This window comes from Elephas maximus, chromosome 1 (genome assembly GCF_024166365.1).
Source record: "Elephas maximus indicus isolate mEleMax1 chromosome 1, mEleMax1 primary haplotype, whole genome shotgun sequence".
Classification (NCBI taxonomy): domain Eukaryota; kingdom Metazoa; phylum Chordata; class Mammalia; order Proboscidea; family Elephantidae; genus Elephas; species Elephas maximus.
Genome location: NC_064819.1, coordinates 16,831,190 through 16,848,790, shown reverse-complemented (window position 1 = coordinate 16,848,790; position 17,601 = coordinate 16,831,190). Strand labels below are relative to the sequence as shown.

The window sequence follows — 17,601 nt, the reverse complement described above, 5'->3', positions numbered from 1 at the left end:
GTGGCTTCATAGAATGAGTTTGGTAGTATTCTGTCCTCTTCCATGCTCTGAAATACCTTTAGTAGTAGTGGTGTTAACTCTCCTCTGAAAGTTTGGTAGAACTCTGCAGTGAAGCCGTCGGGACCAGGGCTTTTTTTGTTGGGAGTTTTTTGATTACCTTTTCAATCTCTTCTTTTGTTATGGGTCTATTTAGTTGTTCTACCTCTGTTTGTGTTAGTTTAGGTAGGTAGTGTGTTTCTAGGAATTCATCCATTTCTTCTAGGTTTTCAAATTTGTTAGGGTACAATTTTTCATAGTAATTTGATATGAATCTTTTAATTTCAGTTGGGTCTGTTGTAATATTACCCCTTTCATTTCTTATTTCGGTTATTTGCTTCCTCTCCTGGTTTTCTTTTATCAGTTTGGCCAGTGGCTTATTAATTTTTTTGAGTTTTTCAAAAAACCAGCTTTTGGTCTTGTTAATTCTTTCAATTGTTTCTCTGTTTTCTATTTCATTTAGTTCAGCTCTAATTTTTATTATTTGTTTTCTTCCGGTGCCTGTGGGTTTCTTTTGTTGCTCTCTTTCTATTTGTTCAAGTTGTAGGGATAGTTGTTTGATTTTGGCCCTTTCTTGTTTTTGGAAGTGTGCATTTATTGATATAAATTGGCCTCTGAGCACCACTTTTGCTGTGTCCCAAAGGTTCTGATAGGAAGTGTTTTCGTTCTCATTGGATTCTATGAATTTCTTTATTCCGTCCTTAATATCTTCTATAATCCAGTCTTTTTTGAGCAGGGTATTGTTCAGTTTCCAAGTGTTTGATTTCTTTTCCCTGCTTTTCCTTCTATTGATTTCCACTTTTATGGCCTTATGATCAGAGAAGATGGTTTGTAATATTTCAATGTTTTGGATTCTGCTAAGGCTTGCTTTATTACGACCTAATATGTGGTCTATTCTAGAGAATGTTCCATGTGCACTAGAAAAGAAAGTATAGTTGGTTGTTGTTGGGTGGAGTGTTCTGTGTATGTCTATGATGTCAAGTTGGTTGGTTGTGGCATTTAGATCTTCCGTGTCTTTATTAAGCTTCTTTCTGGATGTCCTGTCCTTCACCGAAAGTGGTGTGTTGAAATCTCCTACTATTACTGTAGAGCTGTCTATCTCACTTTTCAATGCTGATAGAGTTTGTTTTATGTATCTTGCAGCTGTGTCATTGGGTGCATAAATATTCAATACTGCTCTGTCTTCTTGGTGTATTGTCCCTTTAATCATTATATAGTGTTCTTCCTTATCTTTTCTCATGGATTTAACTTTAAAGCCTATTTTGTCTGAAATTAATATTGACACTTGTGCTCTTTTTTGATTGTTTTTTGCTTGATTTATTTTTTTCCATCCTTTGAGTTTTAGTGTGTTTGTGTCTCTCAGTCTAAGGTATGTCTCTTGTAGGCAGCATGTAGATGGATCTTGATTTTTAATCCATTCTGCCACTCTCTGTCTCTGTATTGGTGCATTTAGTCCATTTACATTCAGGGTTATTATGGATAGGTATGAATTTAGTGCTATCATTTTAATGTCTTTTTTTGTTTGTTGACAGCTTCTTTTTCCCACTTGATTTTATGTGCTGAGTAGATTTTCTTTATATATTGTTCTTTCCTCATATTTGTTGTTAATTTTGTTTCTGCTGAGTCTGTATTTTTCCCTTGTATTTTATTTTGATGAATAGTATAGTTTGTCTCCTTTGTGGTTACCTTTTTATTTACCCCTGTTTTTCTAAATTTATAACTAACTTTTATTTCTTTGTATTTCCGTGTCTTCCTCTCCATATGGAAGGTGTATGATTACATTTCTTAGTCCCTCTTTATTATTTTAATCTTGTCTTCTTTTATGTAATAACATTGCCTTTACCCTGTGTTGGGCTTTTTTTTTTTAGTCTTGCGTTGTTTTTTTTAATCTTGCTTTGTTGTTTTTTTTTTTTAATTTCCGTCTGGGTTGACTTCTGGTTGCTCTGCCCAGTGTTCTAGTCTTGGGTTGATACCTGATATTATTGATTTTCTAACCAAAGAACTCCCTTTAGTATTTCTTATAGTTTTGGTTTGGTTTTTACGAATTCCCTCAACTTGTGTTTATCTGGAAATGTCTTAATTTCACCTTCATATTTAAGAGATAGTTTTGCTGGATATGTGATTCTTGGCAGGCTATTTTTTTCCTTCAGTTTTTTAAATATGTCATCCCATTGCCTTCTTGCCTGCATGGTTTCTGCCAAGTAGTCCCAGCTTATTCTTATTGGCTCTCCCTTGTAGGTGACTTTTCTTTTATCCCTCGCTGCTCTTATACTTGTCTCTTTATCTTTGGTTTTGGAAAGCTTGATTATATGTCTTGGTGACTTTCTTTTAAGATCTACCTTATGTGGAGTTTGATGAGCATCTTGGATAGATATCTTCTCATCTTTCACAATATCAGGGACGTTTTCTGCCAGCAAATCCTGAACAATTTTCTCTGTATTTTCTGTTATGCCTCCCTGTTCTGCTACTCCAATCACTCGTAGGTTATTTCTGTTGGTAGAGTCCCACGTGATTCTTAAGGTTTCTTCGATTTTTTTAATTCTTTTATCTGATTTTTCTTCAAATATATTAGTGCCGAGTGATTTATCTTCGAGTTCAGAAATTCTACCTTCTACTTGCTCAATTCTGCTCCTCTGACTTTCTATTGAGTTATCTAATTCTGTAATTTTATTGTTAATCTTCTGAATTTCTGATTGCTGTCTGTCTATGGATTTTTCCAGCTTATTAAACTTTTCATTATGTTCCTGAATAATCTTTCTGATTCCTTCTTTTGCTTTATCTGTGTGTTCCTCGGCTTGTTCTGCATATTGCCTCATTTCCTTCCTGATGTCTTGAAGGGTTCTGTATATTAAACTTTTGTGTTTTGCATCTGGTAATTCCAGGAATGTACTTTCATCTAAAAGATCCCTGGATTCTTTGTTTTGAGAGCCTGTGGAGGTGATCATGGCCTGTTTCTTTTTGTGACTTGATATTGACTGTTGTTTCCGAGCCATCTGTAAGTTATTGTATTAGTTTATGCTTGCTTAGTGTGTCGTAGCTGCTTGCTTTGTTTTGTTTTGGTGTACCCCTATGGGTTGCTTGGGTGAGCTAGCTTGATTATTTTCCCCTTTGGAGCTCAGGTGTCCTGTCCCCAGCTGGCTAGAGCTGTTTTCAGGTATATCAGTCTAGGAGTCCATTCAGTTTTCTTGTATGAATTCAGCTCAGGTTTCTAGGTTGTTGTTATCAAGTTAGTGGTACAGGCTCTGTTCTACAGTCTTAGAGGGGCAGGGGTGATTGGCGTATATACCCGTATCTGATTGCAGCAGGGGGTCACACTCTGAACAAGGCAGAGGGCTGAGAACCGACCCCCAAGTGTCTCTGAGGAAAACACATCTCTGTTTCCTAAAGCGTGCTGGTCGGTGGGCTCTGCAGAGGGACCACAGGCACCCAAAGTTTTTGTTGTAAGGACTGGGAGGTACCAGTTATCCCTGGACCCCTGTCGTGGGTGGCTGTACGACCCAAGTGGAGCCACCAGTCCTTAGGTCCCCGTTGTGGGTAGGTGAGGACCTTGTTTAATATGCAAAGCAATGTCAAACGTCAAACACCCGCTTCTCCACCACACAGCAGAAGTAGTTGGAGTCTGCCAACAAGGGCCTAATTTCCTGAAATAGGCCCACACAGGTCCATGCAGAAGGGAATGTGCTCAAGGTCCATGGACGTTTATACCTGGACAGGAGCCGCTTCTGTCCTGAGCTCCCCCAGTTAATGGAGCTAGCAAATTATCTTTTCCCCCCAGTTGGAAATTTTTTCCTTCCCCAAAGCTGGGAGGATGGCTCCAGGTGCTCACCAGGGTCTATTTCAGGCCCAGGGATTCAGCCGCTGAAGCTGGGCACGGGGGGAGTGCGGTAAAACATACGCAAGTACTTAGCTTTTGCCGAGAGCGCCCTTTTCCTCAGGTTCCAGAGGTGTGAGTGGGCTGTGCCTGGTTGCTTCTCCCTGAGGAAATTGCAGCCAAACGGTATTTCAGTATTCCGAGCCCGCCGCCGTAGCTGCTCCGGGAATGCTGCCTGAGGGCTCCCCGCGATTCAGGTCCAGTAACCTCTCTCCGCTTCTGAAAGGTCTCTTCCTTCCCCTGCCCCTCAGTTCGTTGTCTAAGCTTGCCTTTAATGCTCAGGGCTCCCAGCTTGTCACAAATATACTCGTTTCACTTGTTTTTTCAGGTCTTTGTTGTAAAGAGGGCTCCACGGAAGCCTCTGTCTATTCCACCATCTTGGCTCCGCTTCTCTCCATCTTCTTTTGTTGCTTCCTGCCTCGTTTAATATTTTCCCCATGGAACCCTTCACTATTGCAACTCAAGGCTTGAATTTTTTCTTCAGTTCTTTCAGCTTGAGAAACGCCAAGCGTGTTCTTTCCTTTTGGTTTTCTATCTCCAGCTCTTTGCACATGTCATTATAATACTTTGTCTTCTAGAGATGCTCTTTGAAATCTTCTGTTCCGTTCTTTTACTTCATCAATTCTTCCTTTTGCTTTAGCTGCTCGACATTCGTGAGCAAGTTTCATAGTCTCCTGTGACATCCATCTTGGTCTTTTGTTTCTTTCTTGTCTTTTCAATGACCTCTTGCTTTCTTCACGTATGATGTCCTTGATGTCATTCCACAACTTGTCCGCTCTTTGTTCACTAGTGTTCAATATGTCAAATCTATTTTGGTAGGTGGGATATACTCAAGGTTCAACTTTGGCTCTAGTGAACTTGTTCTGATTTTCTTTAGTTTCAGCTTGAACATGCAAATGAGCAATTGATGGTCTGTTCCACAGTCAGCGCCTTGCCTTCCTCTGACTGATCATATTGAGCTTTTCCATCGTCTCTTTCACAGATGTAGTCAGTTTGATTCCTGTGTGTTTCCATATGGCCAGGTCCATGTGTATAGTCACCATTTATGTTGGTGAAAGAAGATATTTGCAATGAAGAAGTCGTTGCTCTTGAAGTATTCTAACATTCTATCTCTGGCATTGTTTCTATTACCAAGGCCATATTTTCCAACTACTGAACCTTCCTCTTTGTTTCCAACTTTCGCACTCCAATCGCCATTAATTATCAATGCATCCTGATTGCATGTTCGATCAATTTCAGACCGCAGCAGCTGATAAAAATCTTCAATTTCTTCATCTTTGGCCTTAGTTGTTGATGTGTAAATTTGAATAATAGTCGTATTAATTGGTCTTCCTTGTAGGCGCATGGGTAGTATCCTATCACTGACAGCGTTGTACTTCAGGATAGATCTTAAAATGTTCTTTTTGATGATGAATGCAACACCATTCCTCTTTGTCATTCCCAGCATAGTAGACTATATGATTGTCCAATTCAAAATGGCCAATACCAGTCCATTTCAGCTCACTAATGCCTAGGATATCAATGTTTATGTGTTCTATTTCATTTTTGATGATTTCTAATTTTCTCAGATTCATACTTCATACATTCCAGGTTCTGATTTTTAATAGATGTTTGCAGCTGTTTCTTCTCATTTTGAGTCGTGCCACATCAGCAAATGAAGGTCCCAAAAGCTTTACTCCATCCACATCATTTTAGGTCAACTCTACTTTGAAGAGGCAGCTCTTCCCAAGTCATCTTTTGTGTGCCTTGCAACCTGGGGGGCTCATCTTCTAGCACTATATCAGACAATGTTCTGCTGCTATTCATAAGGTTTTCACTGGCTAATGCCTTTCAGAAGTAGACTACTGGGTCTTTCTTCCTAGTTTGTCTTAGTCTGGAAGCTCAGCTGAAACCTGTCCTCCATGGCTGATCCTGCTGGTATCCAAATACTGGTGGCATAGCTTCCAGCATCACAGCAACGTTACATGCCCCCACTTGTCTGTCAGTTTGTTGTACTGTGGGGGCTTGCGTGTTTCTGTGATGCTGGAAGCTATGATGGGGCTACTACGTGGCTTAACATCAGGAAAGGTGTGGGTTGGGGTTGTATCCTTTCATAATATTTATTCAATCTCTGTGCTGAGCAAATAATTCCAGAAGTATGAAGAAGAACGCATCATGAAGATTGGAGGAAGACTCATTAACAACTTGCAATATGCAGATGACACAACCTTGCTTGCTGAAGGTGAAGAGGACTTGAAGCACTTACTGATGAAGATTAAAAACTCCAGCCTTCAGCATGGATTACACCTCAACATAAAGAAAACAAAAATCCTCACAACTGGACCAATAAACGACATCATGATAGAGGGAGAATATATTAAAGTTGTCAAGTATTTTATTTTACTTGGATCCACAATGAATGTCCATGGAAGCAGCAATCAAGAAATCAAATGAGTATTGCATTGGAGAAATCTGCTGCAAAAGACCTCTTTCAAGTGTTAAAAAGCAAAGATGTCATTTTGATGACTAAGTTGTATCTGACCCAAACCATAGTATTTTCAAGAGCCTCATGTGCATGTGAGGGCTGGACAATGAATAAGGAAGACCAAAGAAGAATTGATGTGTTTGAAGTGTGGTGTTGGTGAAGAATATTGAATATACCATGGTCTGCTAGAAGAACAAACAAGTCTGTCTTGGAAGAAGTACAGCCAGAATGCTCCTTAGAAACTAGGATAACAAGACTTTGTCCTAGGTACTTTGGACATATTATTAGGAGGGACCGATCCTTGGAGAAGAACAGCATGCTTGGTAGAGAGTCAGCAAAAAAGAGAAAGCCATTCAGTGAGTTGGATTGACACAATAATGGGATCAAGCATAACAACGATTGTGACGATGTTGCTGGATGGAACAGCGTTTCTTTCTGTTGTACATAGAGTCAATATGTGTCAGAATGGTAGATGTGAGGTGATATTGCATTGTGGCTTTGATTTATATTTCCTTGAAGACTAATGATGCTGAGAATATTTTGATGACTATTGGCCGTTTGTATATCTTCTTTGAAGAAATATGTATCCAGATCTTTTGCCCAATTTTTAGGTGGGTTATTTATCTTTTTATTATTAAGTTATAGGAACCGAAAACCAAACCCATTGCTGTTGAGTAGATTCTAACTCATAGAGCCCTGGTGGCTCAGTGGTTAGGTGTTCAGGCTGCTAACCAAAAGGCTGGCAGTTTGAATCCACTAGCCACTCCTTGGAAATCCTGTGGGGCTGTTATATTGTGCCCGATTGGGTCACTATGAGTTTTAAGAGTCCTTTATATATTCTGGATACAGGTAATTTATCAGATATTTGGTTTACAAATATTTTTTCCCATTCTGTGAGTTGCATTTTTCCTTTCTTGGTGGTATTGTTTGCAATAGAAACATTTTTTATTTTCATGAAGCCTAATCTATTTTTTTCTTTTTTCACTTTTGCTCTTGATATTGTATCTGAGAAGGCTTTGCCCAACCCAAGGCCACAAAGATTATTTGTATGTTTTCTTCTAAGAGGTTTATAGTTTTAGCTCTTGCATTTATGTCTTTATATAAATTTCACAGTTTGAATTGATTTTTATGTATGGTGTGAGGTGGCATTCTTTCACATGTGGACATCCAATTGTCCCAATATCATTTGTTGAAAAGACTAGAGAGATATATTTTAAAACATAAATCAGACACAGCACTCCTCTGATTAAAACAACTTTCCGTTGCACTTAAAATCCAAATTCCTCCGCCCATCTCTCCACTCTAATTTCACACTACTCTCCCTCTTGGTCACCATGCTCCAGGCTCCATGATCTTTGTTTCACAAAATAAGTCAAGCTTGCTCTTTCCTTTGCTTCCTTATCATTCTTCATCTCTTACTTTAAATGTTATCTCGTCAAAGATGGCTTTCCTCCTTAGACTATTCTTCTAAGATAGGTTATCCACCCCATCCCACTTATTTTATATATCATTCCCTGTTATTTTCTTTATAGCCTTAAGTAGCCAGAAGAAGAATGAACAAGAAGTATAGCCAGAATGCTCCTTTGAGGGGAGGATGGCAGGACTTGTCTTAGGTACATTGGACATGCTATCAGGAGGCGCCAGTCCGTGGAGAAGAACGTCATGCTTGGTAAAGTAGACCGTCAGTGAAAAAGAGGAAGACCCTTAAAGAGATGGATTGACACAGTGGCTGTAACAATGGGCTCAAATATAGCAAGGCAGGACAGGGCAGTATTTCCTTTTGTTGTACATAGTAGGGTTGCTATAAGTGGGAGGTACTCCATGACACCTAACAACAACATTTTGTTTACTTTTTCACTTTGAGTTATACTTCTTTGCTGCCACAGTGCTTTGCATACAGCATACGTTGAATTCAGTCACGTCCGTTGGAAACCCTGAATTTACAATGAGAGGAGTCTTTAGAAATCATCTAGTTAACCATTCTCATTTTACAGACGCAAAAACCAACGCCTAAAGAGAGTGATACATTTGGCGTCAGGAAGAGTACCTAGACCTGATTCTGGGAGCTCTAATTCCCACGACAGCTTCTTTTCCGTTTATAGCATTGATTTGCCTTACTCCAATGTCATGCTTTCTTGCAAAGTCACTAAAAACGACGCGCCTTTTTTGTAATGTCTTATAGAAATGGCAGCATTTTTCTAAGCCTTCTTCCTAACATGCCACTTAAAATGGATGGATGGGGCACAGTGAGGAAGACGAGAAGTCACACTCCACAACGGCACTACCTCAGTTCTATCCTTTCCTTCTCCCTTCTTCTCCATCCCTGTTCCTCTTTCACCCAGCCTCACCCATCTGCCACCTCTGTCACCGCTACCCCAGAGGCTCCGCCCCCTTCAGGGCCGATCTGCCCTCCTCCAAGATGGTGGCGGTGCTTCGGCTCTGGCGGAAGTGAGCTCACGTCCTCCGGAAGGGAAGGCGGGGAGAGAGCAGGCGGGCGGGTGACTCGCTGTGGGCTTGTGGGTGGGGCGGCGGCCGCGGCTGTGGCCCTCGCAGCCGGGGCTGGAGAGAGGGCGAAGGGCTCGCCCGTTTCTGGGAGCCCAGGCGAAGGCTCAGGGCCAGGGCCGTTGAGGAGATTGCCCCGACTCTAGCGTGAGGGAAGGCGACTCCTGAGAGCCCCGACGGCCTCCTCCCCCGACCCTCCTGCCGGGCTGCACGCGGGCGGCCCCGGTCTGTGTCGGGGGCTGCAGCGGGAACGGTGGAGCGGGTCGGAAAGGACCCTCCCCTTGAGGGGCCGGCAGGAGGCGAGGAAGAGGGAGCGCGGCGGACCAGTCCCTTAGCCCCGAGGTCAGGCCGGGGTCCCTGTCCGCCGTCGTCCTTTCTTCACCCAGCGCTAGAGTCCGCGACCTCCCCACGCTGCTTCTCCTTGGAGGATGTCACCAAGCCCCCTCGCAGGGTGATTTTGCCTCCTTGCCTTTGCCGGGAGGGAGATAGATATTTAAATGACATCTGTCCTCATCCCTAGCTCTGCCCTCTTAAAAGTTTTTCTTTTCTAAGAATGTGTGTCTCCCTTCCGTAGACCATTTGATGGTCCCCGTTCCAGACACCGTCTGCTTCAGCAAGTGGGATCACATTCAGATCACATCTTAAAAAAAAAAAAAATACTATCTACAGAACTACCCTACAGACTTGTTCTCTCCCGCCCAAGAAGGGCCAGTGGCCTTTGGAGTTAAGATGCAGGGGGGAGAACCGGTGTCAACCCTGAAAGTCTCAGAGAGCGAAGGAAAGCTGGAGGCCCTGGCCACAGCTGTGACCCCGAACAAGAACAGCAGCAGCAGCAGCAGCAGCAGCAGCCGCGGTGGCGGTGCAAAAGGCTGGCAGTACAGGTATGGCCCTCTCTCCAAGGGAGTTTCCCGGGGCGGAGGTGGGAGTGAGTGCTGCTGGAGCTTGCTGCGTTCCTGCAGTTGTTGAAGGGTAAAGTGTTTATCCACCGACTTCCAGAAGCAACTGGTACATCTCATTTGGACCTAGGACCCCATCGCTCATTAGCAGGATTTCATTCATTCATCCAACAGGTATTTGTTGAGGGCTGTTGGAAGGACAGAAACGTGTTCTTGAACTCCCTCCACAGCCTGAGAGTTAATCCTCCCCTTGATTTAATTCTGTGCTCACTTCTGGTTTCGCCTGTGTTGCAATTTGTTTACGAGTCTTCCTTCTCTACTGTGAGGGCAGGAACTGTTTAACTCGGTCTCTCCGCTGGCTAGCAAATGGTAGGTGTCGAGAATGTATTTGTTGAGTGGTTGGCTGAAAAAATTGAATCAGAACGATTCTCGCCCTCAGGGTGTTTGTGATTTAGAAGGGGAGATGTGCATGAATAATTTGAATTCTGGGGCAGAGGTGCAGATGCCACTGCCCCTGATACTCAAAACCAGGGAGCCTGGAGTCTTTGAGTTGACCCGGCCACTTAACTGCTCTCTGTCTTGGTGAACAATCCTACATTTGTTCACGTCCGTTAATACGAATGGAAGACTTAAGGAATGGGAAAACAGTCCTGGAGGAGCAATGGTAGTTTTGTTTATTTTGGTTTTTGATATTTAGTATATAGGCAGAAATAACCATCCGGAACCTTAAGAATGGGTGAAATCAGGAGACCCCCATGGTGTTGGAACTAAGGGATGACTTCTTAAGTTTTGGTTAATGGACTCTACCTGTATGCCCGATGCTATTTTTTTTTTTTTTTTTTAGCTTATGTGCTGTATGGAAACCCTGGTGGTGGTGTGGTTAAGTGCCTACAGCTGCTAACCAAAAGGTCGGCAGTTGGAACCCACCAGGCGCTCCTTGGAAACCCTATGGGGCAGTTCTACTCTGTCCTCTAGGGTCACTGTGAGTCCGAATTGACTCAATGGCAACAGGTTTGGTTTCTTTGGTTTTTTATGTGAAATTTGTGTGAAACTTGGAAGGGGTTAAAGCCAAGATTTTGTGAAGGATATTGTATGTATCGATTATGTATATATGTCTATATGTGGAATATGACAATTAACATACAGAAATGAAATGTAGATTATAACCTTATTGGTAAATGACTGTAGGGCAGGAAGACTGTATTTAGTTACTGCGAGGTGTCTAGCCTCACTTTTGGAATTAGCATGATGTTTTTTGTGTGTGTGTGTTTTAACAGGAATTATATAAGATTATTAATTACTTGGCAGGGATTTTTTGATATGATTTCAGGAAGCAAGATAAACTCATATTCCAGCTAGTCAGAGGACAAGTGTCTTGACATCCTCAACTGTTTGAAATCCAGTCTCAGCTGAACTGAAAAGTGAAACAGGCTTTTAGCACCGGGGAGGGTTGTCATAAAACCATGCATTTTACTCCTATACTTTCATACAGAACCAATTAGCCCATATTTAGGTGTTATTTCATGGTTATATAACTTTCAAACCAGAAGCTATTGGAAGCACAAATGAAGAAGGTTATTAGAGGAAATGGCAGTTGACAATGTGGGACATCCAAAGAAGATTTGAAAAATTAAGATGCAGACTCAGCTGTGTTACTTCCTAGTATAGTAATCAGAGCCGTAATGACCAAAAGTCATCCAGGAAAGAGTGAAATATGTCCAGCACACTCGGGGTGAGAAGGCAGAGAACTGTATGATACAGTGGTGAATGATTTCAAAGAAAACAGTTAAAAAAAAAAGATGCTTGTTACTGCATTTACGTCTTGACATACATTTTGATTTTAATGTGGCTTTCCTGTCCAAGGCTAACCCTTCAATCTAGACCTCAATCTCATTTATCCCTTTGTCCTCTAGGACATCGATTAAACAGTTTCCACCTTTTCCTGTATTGCTTCCTCTTCCCTGACTTCTTCCCCTCCGTCTCAAAGTCTCTAGAATTGAAAACAAAACAGTAATAACAAAAAAATCAATCAAATCCTTTCCTCTTGAAAGCAGTTTATACTCACTGCCTCTGTTTTCTTCAGTACACACCACCCCAGTTACTGTTGGCTTTGACTCATGGCAGCCCTATGTGTGCCAGTGTAGAACTGTGCTCTGTAGGGTTTTTAATGCCTGATGTTTTTAGAAGTAGATCGCCATGTCTTTTTTTGAGGCACCTCTCGGTGGACTCAAACTCCAACCTTTTGTACCAACTGTTTGTACCACTCAAAGACTCCTCCACTTCCTTACCTCATTTATTCCTTAGCCCATGGCAGTTGGCTTCTGTCCTCAACCAAGGACATGAGTGACCTCTTTTAAATACGGTGAGTGTATTTAGATTCTTATTTCAGTTGGTTTCTCTGTAAGTATATGCTATTCTGTTCTTGATTTTTTTTTTTTTTGGACATTACTTTCTCCTGGTTTGCCCTTTACTCCTCTACCGGTTCCTTTCTCAGTTTCTTTGGTTGGCTCTTCTTTTCCTTTAAAGACTAGTGTGGTATTCCACCGTCTTCTCTTCTTATACTACATGTTTTCTGTTCGTTATCTCATTCCTTCTGTGGCCTTAGCTAGTAGACTGTAGGGTTAGGAAACCTCTTTCTGGAACTCCAGAGCTGTATTTCCAACTGCCTACATCTCATTTCTGTTAGATGTCTCACCAGCACCCTAAACTCTCATCTCAACTGTAATTTGCTGCCATCCTATTTTTAAAATAGAGATTTCAGGTTATGCCTTATGGAGTGGTTGAAATTAGTAAAGACCTTGAGGTTCTTGATGCTGGGTTTTGGCTTTTCAGACTTAGAAATTTAATTCTGTTGGTTACTTAAAATCACAATTAGTATTCATCAGTTTATGAAATATGAATTCCATATGTCCCAGTACACCCTATGCTCAGTTCTGTGAGGGGTGGAAAGAGGTGCCTGTGAAAATTTCTTGGAAAGATTTATCTCTATGGCACAGGAAGTACCCAAAGAATGGTACTGGTTTTAAATGCTCTGTCGTTTGAGAGGAGAGAGTCGTATGGGTTAAATGACTCAGGAGTAGGCTAGCCATATAATTTATGATCAAACTGAGACACTTTTCAAAATGAAAGTGGTGCTGTTAGTAATTATGCTGGAACAACAGGTATAAACCTGGATTGCCCCAGACCAACTGAGACACAGGGTTAGAGTCACCAGAGAGCCAGAAGGGACTTTGAAGGTGTGAACGCAGGCTTCTACATTGCACAAGAAAGGATCTTCTTGGTCAGAGTTCCAGGAGGGTATATTAGGGCTAAGTCACCGCCCAAGCCTTGAGTGCCAGAGTCAGGCGTTTGGACTTTATTCTGTAGGTAGTGGCATCTATTGGAAATGTTTAACTAGGGAAATGACATGGTCTAAAGTGGTATTTTAGGATGATCAGCCTAGCTGCATTGTATAGCAATGTTGTTTTTTGTATTTTTACATAATTTGAATCATGTTCCATTTATATTCTACCTGTTTGTATTAAAACTGTTCCATATTGATATGTAGTCTTCATAAGAATAATTTTTATTGGATGTCTGAGAGTAAGTGGATGGGACAGGATTTACTTTATCTTCTTTGCAAATATATATTTATAACACGCTTTGCCTCCTCTTTCTCCCCTTTTTGGGGTTTCTTTAGGAGAAAATTTCAAAGTACAATTGGTGGATGAAAGAATATGAGTATTCTAATTATTTTTGGTATATATTGGCAAATTGCTTTCCTGAGAAGTTGTACCATATAATCTGCCTTGCCGTTAGCAACACATGCATGCATAAATTTTCACTCTGAGTCTGTAGTTATGTATTATTTAAACATTTTAGCTTATTTAACAGTAGAAAAAGTGGTATTTTCCTGTTCTTTTCATATGTTTGTTTATTAATTGTATTTTTTCTTCTTTTAACAGTTTTATTGAGGTACAATTCACATGCTATTTAAAGTATACAATTTAATGGTTTTAATGGTGTGTTCAGAGTTGTGCAGCCATCACCACAATCAATTTTAGAGTATTCTCCAAACCAAACCAAATCAAACCTGTTGCCTTAGAGTTGATTCTCGCTCACCACCCCAAAAAGAAATCCCAAATCCTTTAGCTGTCACTCTTTAATCCCTTCATTTCTCCTCCCAGCCCTAGGCAACTACTAACCTACTTTCTGTCTTTATAGCATGGCGTATGTGGGCATTCAGGAGCCCTGGTTTCGCAGTGGTTAAGTGTTGGGTTGCTAACCGAAAGGTTGATGATTCAAACCCACCAGCTATTTCACAGGTGAAAGATGTAACAATCTGCTTCCGTAAAGCTTTGTTGCCTTGGAAGCCCAATGGGGGAGTTCTGCTGTGTCCTATAGGTTGGTATGAGTTGGAATCTACTCATGGGCAATGGGTTGGGTTTGGTTTCATATAAATAGAATCATATAATATGTTGTCTTTTGTGACTGGCTTCTTTTACTTAGCATGATGTTTTCAAGGTTCATCCACGTTGTAGCATGTTTCATTACTTCATTCCTTTTTATGGTCGAATAATATTTCATTGTATGGCCAAATAATATTTCATTTGGCTGTTCATCAGCTGATAGACATTTTGGGTTGTTTCCGCCTTTTGGATACTTACGACAAACGCTGTTTTGAACATGTGTGTACAAGTTTTTGTGTGGATATTTGTTTTCAGTTCTTTTGGGTATATACCAGCACGTGGAATTACCAGGTGATATGATAATCTTTGTTTAATCGTTTGAAGAACTGCCAGACTGTTTTCCAAAGTGGCTGCACCATTTTACATCCCCACTACCAATGTATGATGGTTCTGATTTCGCCACATTCTCAACAGTGCTTATTGTATATCTTTTTTATTTTAGCCATGATGGGTTAGAAATGGTATTTCATTGTGGTTTTGATTTACATTTCCCTAATGACTATGGCCATACCACCCTTAACATACCTGATCTGGTCTGATCTTGGAAGCTAAGCAGGGTCAGGCCTGGTTAGTACTTGGATGGCAGACCGCCTGGGAATACTGGGTGCTGTAGGCTTTTTTGGACATTCTGGTGGCATAGTGGTTAAATCTATGGCTGATAACCAAAAGGTCAGCAGTTCGAATCCACCAGGCGCTGCTTCTTGGAAACCATATGGGGCAGTTCTACTTTGTCCTGTAGGGTCGCTATGAGTCGTAATTGACTTGACAGCAACGGGTTTGGGTTTTGTAATCACCAGTGATGTTGGGAATCTTTTCATGTACTTTTTGGCCATTCGTATATCTTCTTTGGAGAAATGTCTATTCAGATCCTTAGCCCATTTTTTATTGGGGTTATTTGTGTTACTATTATCGGGTTGCAAGAGTTCTTTCTGTATTCTAGATACAAGTCCGTTATCAGATACGTGATTTGCAAATATGTTCTCCCATTCTGGGGGTTGTATTTTCATTTTCTTGAGGTATTGTTTATAACACAAAAGTTTTTTATTTTAATGAAGCCCAATCAGTTTCTTCTGTTGCTTTGTTTCCCGTGCCTTTGTTGTCATATCAGAGGAATCATTGCCAGATCCAAAGTCATAAAGATTTATCTTTTTTTTGTCTATTAATTTTATAATTTTAATGTTTACATTTAGGTCTCTGATTCATTTTGAGTTTTTTTTTTCTGCTACAGGTTTTATTTATTTTTCTGTTAATATTTTTCTTGTTAATATGCTTGAGTTCTCCTTTGAAAGAATATTTTGTTGATTTTTTTCTTTTTGAATAGCTAACGTGTATCTACATGGTATGACATTCCAAGGTAAAAGGGTATATGCAGCGAAGGGTTTCCCTTTCACACTTGTCTTGGTCACCCAGTGTTCCTCTCTGGAGATGATTTCTTCTACCAGTCTCTTGACTATAGTTCCAGAAACACTGACATTCCTTCTTTATGTAATAAATCTATAACCATATATATTTAACTTTTCTATGGCTGAGTCTTTGCTATACTTGCTGCAAACATTTTCCTAGTCTCTATATTTTACTTTATAACTTATTTTTTCTGACTTTTGAAAGTCAGAGTTCTTACTCTTTTTTTCTTTTACTTCTAAATATAGAAGGTTACTTTTATAAATACTTGTTTTCATATAGTTTTTAAATGATTTGGTCGTTTTGCATTCAACCTTTTAATCTACCTGGAATTTATTTTGAATATGGTGTAAGGTATTGTATTAGTTATTTATTACTGAGTTATAAATTACCTCCAAATTTAGTACCTTCCAACTACATTAATTGTCTCCCAGTTTCTGTGGGTCAGCAATCTGGGTGCAGCTTAGCTGGGTCCTCTGGCTCTGGGTTTTTCACAAGGCTGTAGTCATCTCAAGGCTCACATAGGAAGAATCCCCTTCCTACCTCACTCATGTGGCTCTTGGCACAACTTAATTCTTTTTGTTTATTGGACAAAGGTCACAGTTCCTCATGAGCTGATGGCTGGAGGCTTCCCTCGATTTCTGGCCACAAGGGACTCTCCACAGAGCATCTTACAACTTAGCAGCTTGCTTTATTAAAGTGAGGAAGTGATAGTGCAAGAGAGAGTGCTGGCAAGACAGAAGTTACAGTCTCTTGTAACTTAATTACGGAAGTGAAATCCTATCACTTTTCACTATTCATTAGAAGCAAGTTTCTAGGTCCAGCCCACACGAGGGTGGAAACACCAATAGGTGGGGATCACTGAGGGCTGTGCCAGAAACTGCCCACCACAGGTGTTACTATAACGGCCTCTAGATTGTTAGCTATTACTGAGATACATTGGACCAGTAGGCAGTTGGGAAATGGTTTCTAAAGCTGGGAGGTTGGGACTGAATTTTATTGTTGGGAATAAGAGGCAGCTACCAGAAGATCAGTTACAGTTATCTAGACATGAGATAATAAAGGGAAGATGTGAGTAGGCTGGAAAAGAGGGGAACTATTAAGAGGAGGAGTAACAGAATTTGGTGGTAGATTGGAGCCCTGGTGGCACAGTGGTTAAGAGCTCGGCTGCTAACCAAAAGGTCGGCAGTTTGAATCCACCAGCCACTCCTTGGAGACCCTATGGGGCAGTTCTACTCTGTTCCGTAAGGTTACTATGAGTCAGAATCAACTCGATGGCAATGGATTAGGTTTTTTGGTTTGGTGATTGATTGATTGGGTGAAGGGTGGTGGTGAGGAAAGGGAGTAAAAATTGACCCCAGTCATTCACCTTTGAAAATTTGAAAAGTCTGATGGAGAAACAGATTTTGGGAGTATGTATGTATGTTGAGCTTAAGTTGCCCCAGTGTTTAAGTGGCATACCCAGGAGGTCCTTAGAGATATATGGGGCATTGGAAGTACAGACAGTTGCTTCCATAGTATCCAGAAGGTTTTCACTTCTGATCCTTGCAACAACTCTTGGAGGAAGGTAAGGCATTGTTATCCCCATTTTACAGTTGCAGAAAACAAGTCAAACTGAGCTGGCCAAAGTTACATAGCTAGTAACTTTTTCCTAGGTAGTGATTTACATAGTCCATTAAAATTAGATGAATAATTATAGATAAATCCAAATACTCGTTTCATACATGATGGGTTTCAGAATTTACTAGGGTTTTAACGCAAGCAGCAAATCTTTTTGAGCCTCTGCTGTGTGTGAAGCTCTCTGTTAATACCAGATCAGGGTGCATGTGCAGAACAATGGAAGTAGGAGTCCCGGTGCTTATTTTGGGAAGGTCATGGGAAAGAGTTAGAAAAGGGAAGAGCTGTAGCTTCATTTGTAAAACGTCTCATGATGACTTTTTCTAAAACCAAAGTTGAAAAGTGAACTTATTAGATTGGCCTAAA

At 40.8% G+C, this 17,601-nt stretch overlaps 1 protein-coding gene and 1 pseudogene across 5 annotated transcripts in view; both read left to right on the top strand.

Annotated features, from left to right (window-relative positions):
• Nucleotides 1-17,601, top strand: part of OSBPL11 (oxysterol binding protein like 11) — a 142,075-nt gene that overhangs the window by 39,524 nt on the left and 84,950 nt on the right. The window contains exon 1 of one of the 5 annotated variants that reach the window (XM_049878901.1): nucleotides 8,880-9,754. The exons of 1 other annotated variant lie outside the window; for it this stretch is intronic. In XM_049878901.1, coding sequence (XP_049734858.1) covers nucleotides 9,603-9,754 — 152 coding nt within the window. In that variant the 5' untranslated portion in view covers nucleotides 8,880-9,602. Of the gene's footprint in view, nucleotides 1-8,879; nucleotides 10,434-17,601 lie in introns of those variants that run through there. 3 more of the 5 variants (XM_049878957.1, XM_049878929.1, XM_049878949.1) reach the window with 3 other exon arrangements.
• Nucleotides 14,715-14,833, top strand: LOC126058092 (uncharacterized; annotated as a pseudogene).